The sequence below is a fragment of the Uloborus diversus genome, chromosome 2, assembly GCF_026930045.1.
Source record: "Uloborus diversus isolate 005 chromosome 2, Udiv.v.3.1, whole genome shotgun sequence".
In the NCBI taxonomy this organism is placed as follows: Eukaryota; Metazoa; Arthropoda; class Arachnida; order Araneae; family Uloboridae; genus Uloborus; species Uloborus diversus.
The window spans coordinates 98,959,185-98,978,549 of record NC_072732.1 but is presented as its reverse complement, the minus strand read 5'-3'; the positions used below and the strand labels follow the sequence as shown (position 1 = coordinate 98,978,549).

Below are 19,365 nucleotides of genomic sequence, written 5' to 3'. Positions count from 1 at the left end.
TTTAAATTGTAAAAGTATTTAAATTAATTATTTTTTTAAAAAAAGTTCTCAGAAAATTTTAAAAAACCCAAAAGTGGGCTAAATAATGGGTTTTTTTAAATGGGTTTTTTCAAAAAAAACCCATTGGGTCCAACCCAATTGGGTCCAATCCGGCCAACCCTGTTATATCTACCATAACTCGGTTACAGTTAAGGATTGGACACGGTAATGGGTGATTCTATGCTCTGCTTAGGCTCTTCTATCACCCTCTTTCGTATGGCAGATTCGATCAAACTCTCCCTGTATATACATATATGTATATACACAATAAAACAATTATGGAAGTGCATTAAACATTAAGTTGTATAGGGAAAAGAATCATTTGCCTCTTTCTTTAAAGAAAGATGAAGCTCAAACTTTGCCTCCCCCCCCCCCCCCCCGTTGTGAAGAATAAAAGAATAATAAAATTAGAATATAGTAAAAACTTCCATCTTAAAAACATTTATGAACAGAAATAAAGGTGCTTTGGTTTCACTTACCTTGATTCAACCAATCTGTAATTTGTATCAATGTGTAGACTATGAAAAATATAATTTTTGTTTTTATTTAATAGTTGTTTTCTATTAGAAAATAACAACATAAGAAATGGATGCTATGGATGAAAAGACACCATCCACTAACTCATTTCTTTTGCATTTAAAAAGGCATTCATTGTTATGCCGAAACACCGGTCTGCAGTAATCTGCAATTTGTACTTTTGATGTTTATTTTCTTATTTTACTTTTCATGCGCATTAGTATTTATTTAACTTGGGTTTTATTGTACTTCTAAAAACAAAAAGCAAAAAAATATATTGAACTCTGATTTTACAGCTGTAGAAAATATTTTTGAGTCATATTGGTTATTTTAGATCCAGAAGTTTGAACATGGTAGCAATTTTTGATTTATTCAAAAAGTATCCTTAAAATAGCGAAATCGAAAACCCTCTTATGAAAATCTTCTTTGTCAAAGACTGTTTTAAATAAAGTTGGAGACGAATCCACGCTTTAGTTAAGTTTCTAGATATGCCTTATTAGAAACATCTAGAAACCCCGCAGGCACTTATGGTAAGTGTTTTTGAACTGTTCAAATTCATTGAAAAATTAATCAAATAAGAAAAATTAAATGTTCATGATTGTGCCTAATGTGTTATGTACCTTCGATGCTATGGAATGACCCATGTTTCATAAAAATAAGAATTTATGTAGACATTATTTTGAAAAAAGAAGTGATTGATGGTTGAACAGAGAGCAGAATGAAGAACTTTTTGGAAAATTTTCCACCCCACTTCTCTAGTTTTAACAGTACATAAATGCTCATCATCTTGAACTGCAATTTAAAAGTTAAAAGTACGATGAATGTCTGCCTATAGTAACAAACAGCTAGTTCTTTCTTGCAGCATATTTCATGTCACCCATCACAAACCTGCTGTTTCAACAAAGTAGCAATGGATTTTTCTTGATTTCAGAAGGCAGTTAGTATAATTGTTTTTCCATAATGCTTGATCATAAAAAGTGCCCCAAATCAAAAATATCTGCTTTTCAGTTTCCCAAACTTCAGCTATTTTGAATGTCCTTCTTAGTCTTAAGGGGGAGATATCAAGAGTCAACTTTCTATTAATTTCATGATATTGAAAAAGTAAAGATTAATTTATACTCATGTAAATTTTCAAATCATAATTTTCCTTTTATATCCTTTGTACTTTCATTTTTGTATTCTTACCAAATGTATTTCAACTTTTCTATGATGCAGGATGAATGTTTCGAAGAACATAAAAATGCAGCTGGAAAGATTATTTTGAAAAAGAGGAAAAGAGTTTGCCTTGTTTTAGACTGCTTGTGTGCACATGACTTCAGTTCAGACACAGCTGCTTTGATAAATCTTCAGCACTATGTTATTAGAGAAAAGAAGTTGTCAGAGAGAGAAGCAATGCTGATTTTTCATGATGTTGTTAGTGTTGTTTCAGCGTTACATAAGGTATGTTATAATGCTTTATTAAAATATTTTTTTACCATAGTCGACATTCAGGCATTTATTCGTTATAACAACCCCCTCTCGTCCAAAAAAATCAGTGGCTACATGGACATGTTAAATGTTCAAAATATTGCATATTATTTAGTCCCATATTTTAAAATACTGTGATAAATTTTGCAAGTTATGCTTCATTTTAAAAAGAGAATAAAAAACAAAATAATAAATCATGATTATGAATTTCTTTGAGACTGTTTGTGTGTTGATTAATTTGCTGCATGGTTTCAAGAAAAGATAAATCGTATGCTACTAATTCATTGCATTTCTACAATAAAGTTACAATGTCTGTACATAGCAAAAATTATGTACGTATTGTTATTCATATTGATTTTCAAAAGCTTTTGATTAAGTACTGCTTGGTCCTCTACTAAGCAAACTAGCTGATATGGGAATAGGAGGGAAAATTTTAATTTGGGTGAGAAATTGGCTGACTGGAAAGAAACAGAGTAGTTGTAAGGGGAAAATATTCTGAACTAAAAAGTTGCATGTCGAGGTATGACAGGTGGAAATTGCTTCTACATTTGAACGAAGCCATTGCCTGTTTGGTGATATTTTTATAGTTGAAATGGTAACCCTAACTCCAGTGGATTAACTCTAAACTCCAGTAGGTAGCGCTCATTGTTGACCATTTTTTCTTTTCTTCATTCCCTCTGAAATGACACAATCTTATCAGTAAAACAGTTAAGTTACCGGATCAAGTTCAGCCTTGTCACAATAAAGTTAAACATTACCAAAACATATTATGAAATTATCATGCCATGGTGCGAGTTTAATTGTTGAAGCAAGCGGGTTACTTTATCATCGGCTATTATTTATATGAGTATTTTTTCTCTTATTTTTCGGCATAAAACTAGAGCACAGGACTTACTCCTATGAGCCCGTATGAAAAACATTTTCACGTTGCAAAAAAAAAAAAAAAAGGGAGCATCGCATTTTGCATAGTTTGGGTCGCCTCGCCGATCTTCAGTAGAATCTTCCCGTATTATTCAACTTAATTTACATATATAATTAAGATTAAAAATGATCTTAAGTATGCTTATATTGTAGCATTAATAAATATTTATGTTTCTGGGGATCCACTAGCTCCATTGCTAATCACGTCTTGATATAGTGAAAAATAATGGGGCAGTGCAATGATCAGACAAATAATAAGACTCTTGTTATTACTTTACGATCCATATCATCGATGTGTTAATTTTGAGCATCAATGTTTTGAACCATCGCTGTTTTTTCATCGATGTTGCACCACTAATTTCAAGGCTACAATGAAACCGCTTTAGGAATGGATGGAGTGTATTTTTAAATGGGGTTCCTCTAGAATCAGTTTTCAGATCCCTTTTGTATATTATTTCTATGAATGATAGTCATTGAAATATTTCTGGAAAAATGAACTTTTGCCGACAGTGGCAGCAAGAGGGGGCGGGGGTGACTCCCCCCCCCCCAGAGCCATTGGTTTTAGCATAAATGCAAATTATAATACACTAGTTTATGCATATAAAAGGACTATTTTGATTTAAAAAAAAAAGCTTCAGAAGGTAGTTTTGATCAAAAAATCCTTTTCAGAAGTTATTTTTGATCAATAAAAAAAACCTCCAGAAGGTATTTTTTATCAAAAAAACCTCTCCAGAAGGTATTTTTCATCAAAAAACTCCCTCCAGAAGGTTTTTTCATTGAAAAACTGCACTAGTGTTTGCTGATGATGTCAAAGTTATGGGGATTGTAGAAAATAAAGAATAAGCAAAACAGCTGCCAGAGGATTTAGATCATATTACTAAGTGAGCAGATAAGCAGTGTATGGCAGTTAATGTTGGGAAACGTCAAGTGTACACATTTAAGTCATTGAAATAAGCCTATGTGTTATTTACAGGGTTTAATCAAAAACCCTGTAAATAACCCTGTAAATAGCCAGGCAGAAAGTGTTATTGATTCAGGTGTCTTAATAGATCAGGATAAGTGTAATCAACAGTGCAGCATAGCAAGTAACAAAGCCAATAGAATGCTTGGGGTTATCAATAGATCTATTTCAAGCAAATCTAAGGTTCTTCTGCCTATATATAAAAGTTTAGAAAGACTTCCTTTGGAGTACACTGTTCAGTTTTGGTCAATTTATCTCAAAAAGGATATTTCTTTATCGGAAAGCGAATTCAAAGAAGGGCTACTAGGTTAGCAAGAAAAATTTCAAATTCAGATCATGATTCTAGACTTAAGACTTAAATTTGTGTAGCCTGCAACGCAGGAAATTCAAAGACTAGATGACTCAGTTGTTTAAATTTATCACAAAGAAAGATTTAAATTTTGGTGGGTTAAATTTTTGCACGAAAGCCTAGGGGTCTTTGTTAAGCTATTCAAATCTCAGGCTAACCAGCAATTTAGAATAAAATTACTACTTTAGTAGGGTTTTTTTGAGCCTGGGAAAAACTTACCAGGAGAGGCTGTAATGAGTAAGGATGAAATAGCTTTAAGAGGGCCATTGATCTTCATTGTAGAAGACTAGCCTAGCGGAGGCCAGTGCCTGTTGCTGGTCATCATATTTGTATTAAATATCTTCAATTTTTTATTTTTTATTTTTGTTTCAATACTCCCACTTGCATATCACTTTAAAAAGTACATTAAACAAAAAAGTACATTGAAGATAAGCAACATAAATTAGTAGTTTTTTACTTCCTTTCACAAAAAAGGAAATACTGTATTCGCAAAAAAAAATTTCACTCAAAAATCAACCTTAATTTCCATTTTACCCACCCCCGAATGAATATTGAGTTTTTTTCGACCTTTACCACATGTGGATAAGTGCCTAAGAACCTATAGACACGCGAAATATCCATAATAGTCCGTGGAGTTTGTGACAAAAATACCCAAAACATTTCACTTCCGGATACCAGTCTGAAATTTTGCACAATGCTTATGTACATATCTAAGAACAAAAATCTGCCGGGAGGCATTTGATCAGAGGTCATGAACCCCCTGTGATGACGTCATCAAAATGGCAGCATTTTCAAGAAAAGTACGTTCGTTTAACTGCTTAGAACTCTATTATGGATCTTAATATTGTGATTTTAAAGTATATCATTTAAAAGCGCTTTAAAAGAGCTATTTAATAATGATTGAATTTTTTTTCCTATCACAAATTGTTTAAGAGTTATTACAGTTAACGTCATCAAAATGGATGCCTGGAAAGATAAGTACATACGTTTAACTGCTTAGAACTATATTACAGATCTTTATGTTGTAGTATTAATGTGTATCATCTGAAAACGCTTTAAAAGAACTATTTAACAGAGACTGAATTTTCCTCGAAGACAAGTAGTTTTAGAGTTATTAAAATTTCCGTTATCAAAATGACTGTCGTGAAAAGGTGAACAGTTTCGTTTTACTGCTCAAAACGCCCTTAGAAATCATTCTTCTGTAAAAAATAGGTGCACTAAATAAAAGCTCTAAAATAAACTAGAAAAATATGCATTTGCCCCCCCCCCCCCTTAGTAAATAGTTTTAAAAATTTCACGGCAATAATGTAACTACTTGGAGCGAAGGGGGGGGGATTCTGATTGAACTGTTCCAACTGTTCCGCCGCATCTAACCTGCAGTGAAACTTTTAATTAAAAATTCCGTACCAGATTAAATACACATATGTATTGTCCCATAATAATTCACTTCTCTTGCAAGTGCGAACAGCTGCCGTCTAGCGGCAAGAATCAGAACGACTACTCGATTTTTTCACGCCAGCAAGCTGTAACTTTGGATTGCAATCCGCCTAGTTCATTTCTCTCCAGTTCTGCTGTTCTCAGCAATAACTAATTCCACAGTGATATCTTTATTATACATATATAATTTTCAATAACTGAATTTTTGACTGGTTAATGCTGTAGCAAATAATATCAAATAAAGGTGAGTCATATAATTTCATTACGGTTTGAAATCGATAACTTCGATTGTTCGTTCCATCTAGTATTAAAATTATCATATAGCTTTTATTTATTCCTTTATGTCATTTTCAATAAGCAAAACGTATTAAAAAAACTCTCAATATATTTTAGAATAAATTTTTCTCCTTCATTTGTTCCATGTGACATCAAAATACTAACATAGCTTGCAATCATTTCTTTAATGTGCTTTTGAAAAAGTAAAATATTTAATGAATTTGAATTAAGTGTTTGTAATCTAGGTCCCATCTACCCGCCCTGCTAAAATCTTTTCAGTGGGCTATGCCGAATGAGTATGGCGAAAATAAAAGGTTGGTCATGTTAGGTGGTCTCCACATAGAAATGGCTGTTTCATCTGCAATATGTACATGGCTGGGAGGAAGTGGATGAACTGAACTCCTAGTAGAAACTCATGTAACAACATCAGGAAGAGCAAAAGGAACACTGAAAGTTTTGCATGTGAAGAGAAGTCGATAACGCTCACGATTTTGCAGTAACCACTCTCCAAATTCTGTTAGAGAAAGCGTATCAAAATCGAAAAGATATAGACAAAACATTTACAGACTGGGTTAAGCGTAGATCAGAAGAATCGCCTCAGTTTAAGTACTGGAAGATCATGGAGCTAGAATGTATACTTTTAAATCTGGTGCGCACTATTCGTCAAGGAAATTTCTCAGGTTTTACTGTCACTCTTGAGACCATATGTCCACAGATGTTTGCTCTTGATCATACAAATAATGCCCGATGACCTTCAGTATTTCTGTTCAACTGGAAGCAGTTACCAGAGATGCATCCAACTATTTTCCAGGAGTTTCATAGGGGAAATATATCTGGTACCAAAACAGAGGAAATTTTCCAGGATGGCACACTACCATTTGCATGAGCAAAACAACAAATTAATTTAAAAATCATCAACTAATCTATCCCGTTTAAGTCACATGAGGCTTCTTTAATACAATGGATCGTTGCTGGACCGGAAGTGTTGGCAAAAGCCATTATTTTGGTTCTTGGAGAGATTCGTAAAGAGCTTGAATGTATTTTTAATTGTTTAAAACTTACCTGTAAATTCAAACTAATCCGAGAAAAATAGATTCCCGGTTTTAAAAGACGTAAATTATCCGGCGGAGGTATGAAATTCCCAAGTGACTAAACACCCAACAAGTCAATCACGTGTTTCGCCCATCGGCGGACGTGATGTCTGGCCTCAAGAGTTGAGGATCTTTCTGCTGAAAGCAGTAAAGAAGATAATTTAAAAATAGCAACAGTTAAAATAGTAACTGTGTTGAGTTGCTTTGAGATGCAACAGATGCAAATTTGGATGATGTCACGTCATTGCGTCGGGGTAACAGTGATGGGTTAAATAGAAAGTCAATCAATCGATCTCTTATGATTTGCTTCCGTTCTGCAGACGGTTTGTTTTGATGTGAGCATCAGAGCTCTGGTTGATTTGTCCACGCAGGGGCGTGGAACTTTAAGAAAGAAGTGTAAAATTAAAGTTCGTTTTGCCTGCCTGAAGTGCAGGATAAGTTCTGAAACAGTACCCTATGTTTAGAAGGCGGTTATGTGAAAATAAAATTAAAAGAAAGAAAGAGTTGATGTATTGAAATAGGCTTAACAGGACCAGAGGACCGAAGCTGCTCATCCTAGGTTCCGAGCTGGTCGGACTGTACGGGTTCAGTGTAGGGTGAGGCATTTCTTCGACTGCGTGTCCCCTATTAGGGTGAGGTGACCTCTAAGAGACTCTACTGCTGAATATTCTCCTGTTTGGCATAGAAACCAGGTAAATAATTTCCTGTACTGCATATGGTGAGGAATCCTCTACTGTGGTATGGGTGTGCCTGGAATGCAATGACCATTGACAGAGAATGGTCTGTCATCTACGAGTGGACGTGTGGTTTTTTTCAACTCAAAAGTTCATCCTTTTGATGGATGTGGCCTTCATGTTTTGTGTGCCAAGTGCTTGTGAGTGGACTTACAAGGGTATGAAATTTTTCCAATAGTTTTTCTTGGAAATGTGGCATGCTCTTTAGGGTTGTTTATTGAGGTCGTTTTAGAACTGAAATTTAGAGAAAACGAATAATGTGATATTTCTTGTTGATGTATGTTGGGGAGAAATATTTAATTTGTTATGGGGATTTGATTTTATAAATGTTGAATATTTGTTTTTCCTATTTATACTTATACATATGTTTTAAATAAAATGTTATTTAAATTGAAATTCACTTTCCATTGCTTTATTTCTCCCGAACTTACCATTCCACATCCGTTGGTCCTTTTCCTGAGGGCCAACAGGAAGTTGTGCGCATGATTGGGGAGTTTGAAGAAAATCAGAGCGTGAAGTCTGACGTTACTACTGAAAAGCTAGATACTAGATACATGAAGATACTAAAAGCTTTTATATTCAATATGAAACTCATGTTTCCAGCCTAGTTGAAACAATTGAAGAACACGGGAATCCTTTCGAAGATGACGATTTAACTGCAGTAAACAGCAACAAAATTATTCTCTCGGAAGAAAGTTCCATTTCTGTAATGCCAGCGCAAGCCAATTCAATACATTTGTAGAAGATCGCTTAGTGTTAAGAAAATTATCCATACATGATGTTATTAAAAAAAACAATCTCCTCTTGATGAGCAGAAAATATTTCTGTTCAGTGCAAAGACAAGCAAAACATTGTTGATTTGAGGAGGGCAGGACTCGTTTTGCTAAACTATATGTTGCCGGCCAAGCAACTCAAATGGATGTAAAAGATTTTTTTCCCATGAAAACAGCTCATGTCCACCTTCTATATCCAACTCTGGCAAATTTAGGAAACCAAGAAAAAAGTCTGACGTAGTTTCTTGTATCGTCCAATCCACTGGACAGGTTTTGACAGCTATTCCGGAACCAAATTGTTCATTGATGGAGCTGCACTGATTCACGTGCTTTTTCCTCAGTTTACTCGAATTGTCCAACAATACTGTGATCAGATAATCTCGTGAAGATGGATCTACCGGATGGGAAGCAGGTTGTATGCACCTACAAAGACACTGTAATTGCTTCAGTCAAAAACAATTTTGAAACCATGTCTCCTGTATCCCACGAAGAAGCCGATGCGATGCTATTCCTTAAATTCAGCATGCTATAGAATACTCGAGTCATGCTAAGACCACCGTGAAAACTGTTGACAGGGATGATGTAGTGAGTTATATTCCGAGTTCCGAAACTGCAAGAGCTATGGATAGAGTATGGAAGTGGAGAATATCTGCGGTATCTTTCCATCTACGTTTTGCACCATAAAGTTCCACAAGGTGCACCAGATCTTCTGTCTTTTTTCCATGCCTTTACATGAGTTGATCCGGTGTCTAGTTTTGCCAACATTGGTAAAACTAGGTACTGCATGGAAAATGTGGATGGCGTTTTAGAGATGTTGACAAAGTTTTTTTGTACTATACTAAAGTACCTGAAAGCATCAATGAAGACAATAAGCATTTTCTACTTATTCAGCGCTTCATCGTCCTGACGTGATCATTTCATCAAGCTTAGTGGAAACCGTAAATGAGGCTAGGAGAATTTTCTTCACCCATCAAAACAGACCAGTTAAATGTATTCCACCATCTAGCAACGTTCTTCTGCATTACCTAAAGCGAAATGTTGCAGTGTTCACTATGGACAAAATGTCTTCAGAAAAATTTTCAGCTCTTGAATCCATGTCAGTGGTGAGGGAAAAAAATTAGTGAAGAGTTTGAACCTCTTTGGTATGCACACCCCGAAATAACAATTGAGAAATTACAGGAACTTATATCATGCAAGTGCAAAGAGATGTCTACATGCTGTCGATGTGTCAGATTAGGTCTGAATTATACACTTCTTTGTAGTTGTGAGAGTCGGTGCAATACGTAAAACGTTCCTTAAAAAATCTTATTACAGTTTTCGTTATAACAGGTACTTTTTCTTTGTATTAAAGCATGTAATTTTCATCTATTTCTCTTAAATGTTTAAAATGTAAGCATGTTTAACAAAATTGTTTTATTGTATGCTAGCATTAATAGTTAAGTCCTCGATCCATTTGGGGCCGTGACATTGATTATTTCTGCATTTTAACCTCCCTTTCAATCAGTATACAGGTAAAATACTGACAAAAGGTGTTAAAACATGAAGTACAAAATTAAATTGAATGAAACTTGAAAGGTTCTTTTATAATGCAGGTAGAACAGTAAACATTTTACTTCAATATCGGCGAATACAAGAAAGTCATTGTTTTCCTATCAATTTTCACGTTGATATTGTAATAATTATTAAACTATTTGTCTTCTTTACTAATAATAAAGCTCCAAGTTTGTCTGGATATCTGTCGGGATGTCTGTCCGGATGTCTCTCTGTGACGCGCATAGCGCCTAAACCGTTCGGACCTATTTTCACGAAATTTGGCACAGAATTAGTTTGTAGCATGGTGGTGTGCATCTGTCGGCGATTTTTCGAAAATTCGATTTTATTCCCTTTCTATTTCAATTTTAAGAACATTTTACCCAGCAAATTATCATAATGTGGACGAGTAAATTACCAAATTATCATGACGTGGAACCGTAACACAAAAAACTGTTGAAGGCCAGGGCTCACCCAGGGCTGTCTTGCAACTGAGGAAGGAAGGAAGGAACCATAAAATGGCCGAGCAAATTAACATAGGAAATTGGCGAAAAATTGATCATCCATTGTGTGTAAAACAAAATAAGTAAAAATACAATCAAATGACCTTCTAATTTTTTTACTTCGAGCAAAGCCATGCGGGTACCGCTAGTAGAAAATAAAACTAAGCACTGTTGAAGAGCTTTTTTAAATGGCTTTCAGATAATGTATATGAATTTTACAAAATTATGACCTATTATGTAGTTCTAAGCATTTTAAACCAACGTACTAACCGATACAAGGCGGGCATTTTGTTGACGTCACCACAGGGGGGTTTTGACCACCAATCAATTGCCTCCCGGCGTTTTTTTGCTCTCTTATATGAACATAAGCGCTGTATAAAATTTCATACTGGTATCCGGAAGTGAAATGTTTTTTCACAAACTCCACCGACTATAATGACGATTCCCGAGATAATTACAACGAATTTTCTCGTGACCTCTGTATGTATGCGCGTATGTATGTTGCATAACTCAAGAAGGGTAAGTTCAAGAAAGTTGAAATTTGGTACGTAGACTCCTAGTGGGGTCTAGTTGTGCACCTCCCCTTTTGGTTTCATTCCGGTGTTTCTAAATGGGTCTTTTGCCCCTTTTTGGGGGGGGGGGGGGAAATCATTGTTAATTTCGATGTAGACTCAAGTGGTGTTATAATTTGGCAGACACTTGGCGATATATCGCTAGTCTTTTATCGCCAACTTGGCGACAAATTTGGCGATTTTTTTTTTTTTTTAATCTGTTTCAATTTCGCCACTGTTGGTTGATGTTTAGAGAGTAAACTATTGAATCACATTAAAATTGCCAGTAATGGGGAAATGACATTAAATTGGAGTAAAAGGAAGTCATGTGATGCACACATCAGCTTGTTTTAATTAGAGATCATGGTTTGCTTCTGCCTTATTTGAGATTTTTCAAAAACAAATTTTTTCTCTTAACTTAGGTATTGAAGGCTTTCTGCTCTTTCAAAAAATTTTAATTCATTTTTTGATCACTTGTGTATAATTCTCATTGTTTCTTTGACCATTTCACTGTCCAGTAATTCTTTTCAATCGAGAATTACAAAAAAAAAAAAAAGTCTAAACTTAATTTTAAAGGAACTGTTTATATTGGAATAAACAGTTCAGTTTGGATGTTTTAACAGACATTAAAATAGCATTGTATCTGTGAAATCGCAAACAGGACTTCATGCATTGGTTGCTATAACAAAAGAATAGATTGTAATGAGGGGTTGTTCTAAGGAGCTGTGACTGTATGACCAAGTCCGATTGACTAAGACTTACATTTGCTTGAGTTATGTGGAACATAATTTGCCTTTTTGTAAGAAAACCCTTACCAGTTTGCTTTGCACTCAGGCGAACAGTTTTTAAAAATTAAAAAGTTTTGGTCAAACATTTTTAATTAAAAATTTTGTTCTGCATTGTTAAACAAAAGAAAGTCACTATTTCAAAGTAATATATAAAAGTCCATAAAATGGCTTATCTACAAAGTGAAATTATAAAGGATGTTGGTATGGAAATAGTTTTGATTTTTTAATGTCTTATTTATAAAATGTAAACAGGCACTGTGCTTTTCAACCTTTTCCAAACTCTTTTAAAATGATTTAACATACCTCATACTTACTTAAACACAGACATTTTAATTGTTCCATTGCTTATTATATCTACTTTACAATTTGTTTTTTAATTTGTAACAAATATTTCTGTCCTATGAAAATGCATGCATCATTAAAAGTTTTTTTTTCTCTTTTGTAGCAAAACATAGTGCACCGTGATCTCAAGTTGGGCAACATTGTTTTAAATAAATTAACTAGAAAAATTATTATTACAAATTTTTGTCTTGGGAAACATTTACTTAATGAAAATGACTTGCTGAAAGATCAGAGAGGTAGTCCAGCCTACATCAGTCCAGATGTGCTTAGTGGTATGTTTTTTCTAAAATGTATTTTAATTTTAAACTAAAAGCATGTGTTTTTTTCAAATTCATTGTTTTTTAATGCGTGAATAAGGAAACCAAAAAAAAAAAAATCTCGAAAAAAAAAAAAAGAAAAGGGAAAACCATCATTTACTATAATAATTAGTCGGAGTTACAAAGGGTAACAATTTTCTTTTTTGTTATCCAAAAGTTAAAATGAATTTTTTCAGCTAATCCTGTAGTCTCCTTTAAATGTGTTCACAGTTTGTGTTATCAATTGCTTATTGTTATCAAAATCACCCTGGCCTAATTTTCTTTTTTCATTCATGTGTTAAAATTATTTTTGTGTGATCATTTCGTTGTTTAATGCTATGAGTTTTCAATTCAGGGAATCAGGTTTGAAAGAATTATAAACTGCTTCAGCTGCTTAAGATTTTGCAAAAAACGTTGTCCTGGAAACTAATATATGATAGGAAATCCAACAGATATGAGTGGTGGTGGTTATGGTGGAGCTGATAAACCGAATGAACAATGCATTGATGGTAAACCGCCTCCCTGATAATACTAAAATAAGGAATGCATAAAAAATGTTGGAATGCCAAGTGCAACACTGCTCTGATGACTTTGAAGACAGGCCAACCGACAGACACATTTTCCCCATCTCAAAACCCTACTTTCCACTTGTTAATCTTTTGATATTTATTTAATTATTTTATCTGTTTTTGACTTTTTTTTTGTAGTAAGCAATATTTTTTACGATACATTAACCTTAACCCAATAAACCACCTTTCATTTCTTTACTTATATTATTTTACTTTAACCGGAAAGTAGGCTTAAAAATGAACTCAAAATATCGTCTATAATGAAAAAGCAATATTAATAAAAAAGAAAAAGATAAAACATCGTGATATGAAAGTGAAATATACCTTGAATTATTAAATTTATCATCTGCTAATGTTTAATTTTTATAATATTTTTAAACATGTATTGGCATCTGTTAGAGTTTATGTTCTTAAGATTTTGTAGGTCAGTTATAGCTATTCGGTGATCTATTAATGTCTTTTTTGTGAAGTAAAGTCCCTTTTAATTTTTTGTACTCAACAATGTATATCTGCGCTGCCACTAGTGTAATGAATTGAATCTTGAGAATAAGATTATGCAGAACTGCGGATGGATACAACTTTTGATTTCCTTTATATTAAAAAATTGCTAAACAAAAGTAAGGAATTTAAAACGTATTAATATATTTTGCAACGAAAAATTGAGTAAAAGAGTGAAATTGCGGTTGTGAAAAACAGGTTCTTTAATTTTTAGATTACAAATATTTTGCATAATAGCACCACCTAGAGACAACCCTCTTTTGTTTAAGCGCTAACAGGCCATGGAACATAGTTCCTATTTCAATCACTAATTAAGACTTAATGAGACAGTTTCTGCTTGGGAACATTGCATTTTTCTATTGAGTTCATCAATAATAATAGATTTCAAGCAAGTTCTCTTAGTCCCCAAGATTGGCAAACAAATTTGAACGATTGGTGCTTGGCTCATAGACTGCTAGTAGCCTTAGTAGGTGCTGCTGCTATACATTCGATAGATTAAATATAATTTCAAATGTTGTGGAAAAAAAAATATTTTAATTTCAAATATATATAATTTTCATATACTCTTGGATGCACTTTGGTGCCACCTTCCCTAGGAGTGTCATCCAGTGCGTGGGGTGGTGCTACTGGTGATGGTACTGCATTGTATTGGAGAAAATTTTCCGAACTAAAGTATTTATATTTTTCCTAAACTTGCAAATGTATGCTGAGTGTCGTCTCCTAGACAGGTGACATACAAGGTGGACGACCCCCCTCCTCGGTTGTGACGCTCTTGACTACTAATGTTGTTGAGTGATTCATATCTCTATTTTAGTTGTGATTTGTATTGATTGTAAATTATTAATTGTATTATATCATTCCAGGGAAACCTTATCTTGGAAAGCCCAGTGACATGTGGGCGTTAGGTGTAGTTCTTTTCACTATGTTGTATGGTCAATTTCCTTTTTATGATTCAGTGCCACAGGAATTATTCAGAAAAATTAAAGCATCTGAATATTCAATACCTAGGTTAGTGTCTGTTTGGAATAGTACATTCGATTTTATAACATGTATATGTATTTCTACATTAGTGATACATTTTCTCAATAGCTCTGATGGAAGGGTATCAGACAGTGCAAATATGATTATTAAGCAGTTGCTTGTTTTGAACCCAACGCAGAGAATGACTGCTGGACAAGTTCTTGATGCTTTAAACGCTTTGTTAGGATCTTGGTAAGTTAGTCAAATAAATATGTGTAGCTTTGTGAAAAGATATCTACTGTTGTCAGTGTTATTATTCCTGTTGCTTTCTCTAGAGTAGCAACAAAGTTAGAGAATTATAATGTTCTGAAAAATTGAACTTGCTCAAAATTAGTAGTTTCTTTGAAAAAAGAACGTACCCAAATCATGTGAATATGGTTTGATCATTCATTTATTTATGTATGTATATAACATAGTAACCTTATTAACATTTATAATTCCAAATGACTTTTGTTTAAAAAAAATCAAGTTTTTTTTTCATTGTTGAATTCTTTATTTGTTTAGCTGTTTAAAATATACCATCTATTTGGATTTCTTATTAGAATCATTTTTTCCTTCCTGCTTCCTCTTGCAATGTTATAAGCTGCAAGAATTAACTGTTTTTTTTTTTTTTTTTTTTTTTTTTTTTTTTTTTTTTTTACGGACATACAAGATATTCTCCATTATCTTATTAAACCAATTAGAAAACTACACCTCTAAATCATTGGAAACTGCTATACTCAAATACAAGCTTACTTGGAAATGGAGAAATATGCAGAGGCTAAGCGAAGGAAATAGTTCCTAGCGCCTTGTCCAATATTCTGGTGAAATAAAGCGTGTCACTTTAAAAATTGGATTAGTTAGTTGAACTTACATATACGCAGGGCCTGATTACTGAATAGGCCAACTAGGCCTTGGCTTAGGGCCTCCAATATTTAGGGGCCCCTAAATGGCTGAAATTACTTTACTCTATGGCTAAAATTGTTTCAGCCAACGGCTAAAGTTATAAAGTTTGAATAAAGGGGGCCCCGAAAAAGTATTTGGCCTAGGGCCCCTCGATATCTTAATCGGGCTCTGCATATACGTAACCTTTTTTTTGTCATAATTTCTGTCAATCGTTAAGTATTTTCACTTTTACGAGCAAGGCAGCGCAAAGCATTTCACACATTTGAATCAAACGCACCAGCCAATAGCAGTTCATAGACAGGTGGGAATCTCCTCTCATTCGCAAAGTAAGTAGCTAGTAAGTGTGACGTTTTGTCTTTTAACTCAGGTTTTTCTTCTTCGCTTCGTGACCAGTGATGTTCCCATCAATTTTTCTGAGGGTATACTCCCAGTAATCCATTACGCACAAAATGTGTATGAGGTAATATACATAATATGTCATAAAATGAAAAAAAATTGAAGCTTGAGGGTATATGCTATATGTTTAAAAAATGTTTGAGAGTATATGGAGTACCCCCCCTACCTTAGGTGTACCCTATGGGAACACCCCTGGTTGTGACATCATTGTCAACTTGTTGCAAGCAAGTATAGTGCAGATTCAGAAATGGCGAAACAACTACCGATCAAATACACACTATCCGGCAGATTTTGGGGAAAACCAGAAAGTATAATATTGACACCTACCACCTTTTTATTGATTCTAAAGCGACAAAGGAGATGGGACTTATTATTGATGCAGAGAAAACAAATTTTTTGCTTCCAACGAAATTTTTGTTTTAAGCTAGTCTAAATCTCAAGATGACCTGGAAATTAAGGAAAATTGTTACTTTAGAAGGGCTGTGGGCATTTAGAACAGCTTGCTGGAAGAGGCTGAAATCAGCAAGGGGATCGATAGCTTTAAGAGGGTCATTGATCTTCATTTGAGAATAATGATTGACTAGGACCAACCTATCTAGGCCCAGAGCCTGTTGCTGCTTGTGACATTTGTATTTGTATTTTAAATACTTCATAAAATAAATTATTTATTCGTATTCCATATAATGTATGTTTCAAAACTTGCAGACTATTACAACAAATTTGCCAAGAATGTTAATTTTTTTCAATATGACTTGTCATTATTAATGGTTAAATTAAAATATTATAAATTATATATTTACTGATGTTTTTTTTTTTTTTTAAGCTACTACTTGGCCACCGAATATTTGTTACTCAACCTCCTTTTTGGCCGAATGTTCGACATTCAGTTTTTTGATCCAATCACTATTCGTACATCGTCTAATTTGTTTCATATTAAGTTTGGGTTCATGATTAGGGTGGCTTTGTTTTAGTGAGTCACATTGTTTGATGTTTGGTTTTCTGTTGTTAGCCGTAGTAATGGTACTCTTCCTCCATTTAGGATGGGTATGTCTTATGAAACAGACTGCCAAATAGTTCCTGATTGTAAGCCTATTGAAGAGAAGAATGAAGAAAGTAAAAACTATTGTTGATGCTGTTCCATCTACATCGTCAGCAACTGAAGAAGCTGTTGCAGCATTGTTGGGGAATGGCAGCTCGTTATTTGAGCCCTCAACATCGATTAAAGACTGTCCAATTCCAAAAAAAGTTCCCAAAACTGGCAATTCATTTCCAGTTTGCCATATAAATGAAGATGAACAGCCATTAACTTCTGCAGATATATTGAACTATCGCCATATTCTGCCTGGATCTTCAAATAAATAAAAATAATTTTAACTGAGAGATAGGAACATGCTTTATGTATTTCTATGAAAACCTAAGGAAACGACATCATGTTTTCTCAATCATGACAAGAAGCAGAGACATTTGTGACAGATTTTTAAACTTTCTAGTTTTATATTTCAAAGAGAATGAATTATATTACTTTGTACATCAATTAAATGTATTATTGTTTTCAAGTAATAAAAGAAAATCACACTATCTTTACTTAAAGTCATATTTGCTACCATACTCTAATAAGTTTAGTTCAATTGAGTATAGCTTTTTCTAGTTTTTGACATCAATGTATAAAACATTTTACAATTCTGAATACTTGTATTCATAGGCGCCACTTTTCTGTACAGGTTGCAAAATTCAGTCTTCAAAAAAAAAAAAAAAAGTGTATGCAGGGCCGGACTGGGCTCTTTAATAGGATGTCAAACTTGACTTTCCACAGGGCAAATTTGAGGAGTCTAAGGATATGGACTGTCCCCCTCCCTCCTCCCCTTCAAAAGAAATCGGCAAGAAGATCACCCTTGAAAATTTTCCAAAGTGGAAGTTTTAAAAAAAAAGGCAATTTTAGTTATCTCTGAGGTGTTAAGAGGGGAGAATGGAGATCATGATATAGTACCCCCTGATAAATACAGGCCGAGGAGCGAATTGCATAACTCACCTTTTGCTGCTATTGAAATGGTAAAATTTTCAAATGCTATTTATTATACAAAAGGATCAAAGGTTATTAAAAAAAAAAAGTTTGCATAAAATAAAATTATGTTCATTAAATGAATCTTCATAATATCAAGCTTTGTGATATTGATTTAAAAAAAGAGAAAAAAAAACTCTTTGAAGGTTACATAGATTTTATTCTGAAATTTGTTTTGAAAACATGTTCTAAAATTTTTATCTTGCTATTTTTATCTTTGTTTTCCGTATACTTCAAAATTCATTTTCAGTACAACAAAGAAATCTTATGATAGTATAGGGGCTTTTTTATTTTTAAGAGTTATCAGGACGAAATTTATGTACAATTTTCTGCCTCTTGATTATATAATAAATTGCTTCTAGTCCCTCTTAGCTACTTTTTTGTCACCATCGTTTTCAAATTTGTCAGCTTTCTCACCTTTTTCAAAGATCTTCATCGCTCTTCGGCTTGTAAATGTGCTAAATTGGCGCCGAAAGCCAGACAATTTTTGGAAAAGTTAAGTGGAGGGAGGAGGAATTCCTTTTCGATTTTTTTCAAAATTACAGTCAAATTTGCGCTGTATTTGGTCACATTGGAGGGTTGAGGATACCTTCAGGAAATCTGCAGAATTGAAATTTTAGATGTACCTAATTTTCAGCTATCTTTAATGACATTTAGGTAGGTTCTATAGCTTTCACGAAAATGTTTTGGCATTGAACTCTGAAAAACTTAATAATTGAATACTATTTTTGGTAATCTACTTTGGAAAAATTTCAAAATTTAAGTCATTAAGATGCGATTTTTGACCATCTTTGGTTCATGTTCTGGGGAATTCGGTTGTTCTCTAAAAGTTTTACGACAGTGAAATCTTGCAGACGCAATTTTAAGCTATGATTGGTTACGATAGAAGAAAGGGGCTAAGATTCCCTTCCGAAATTTCTTTCGAGGAAACTGGTGTTTTTGAAAAGTGAATTCTAGCCCATCTTTGAGAAGGAAAGGTTTGCTTAATTGTTGTCGGTGAAATTTCTAAAAACGAAACTTCAATCTCTTTTTAGTGATGAAGGGAAAGGATAAGGTTCGATGACTATGTCATTAAAAACACAGTTTTAGGGTAATTTTCCTGACGTAAAGAAACTGGGACAGTTCGGAAGCAATCCAAGGGTGCCCATATGCAAAATTTTAAAGGGGGGGGGGGCTCAAAAATTTTCCCCCGTGGAAACCGATTTCAGTACAGATTAGAGATATTAAAGTTTGACATTTTTAATATCTTATTCATTAATGGCTGGAAAAGAAATTTTTATACATTTTGCAAAGAAAAAAGCACTAAGCTAGGAAGTTCTTATTTCTAAGGGGAGGGGGCTTGATCCCCCCTGCCCCTCTGTATG

General features: G+C 33.9%; 1 protein-coding gene across 1 annotated transcript in view; it reads left to right on the top strand.

Annotated features, from left to right (window-relative positions):
* LOC129217189 (serine/threonine-protein kinase 40-like) overlaps positions 1-17,516 on the top strand; it is a 30,160-nt gene extending 12,644 nt beyond the window's left edge. Inside the window, exons 4-8 of the mRNA XM_054851452.1 lie at positions 1,771-1,995; positions 12,382-12,550; positions 14,505-14,649; positions 14,731-14,853; positions 16,982-17,516. Coding sequence (XP_054707427.1) covers positions 1,771-1,995; positions 12,382-12,550; positions 14,505-14,649; positions 14,731-14,853; positions 16,982-17,072 — 753 coding nt within the window. The 3' untranslated portion in view covers positions 17,073-17,516. The remainder of the gene's footprint in view (positions 1-1,770; positions 1,996-12,381; positions 12,551-14,504; positions 14,650-14,730; positions 14,854-16,981) is intronic.
* Positions 17,517-19,365: the final 1,849 nt, after the last annotated feature.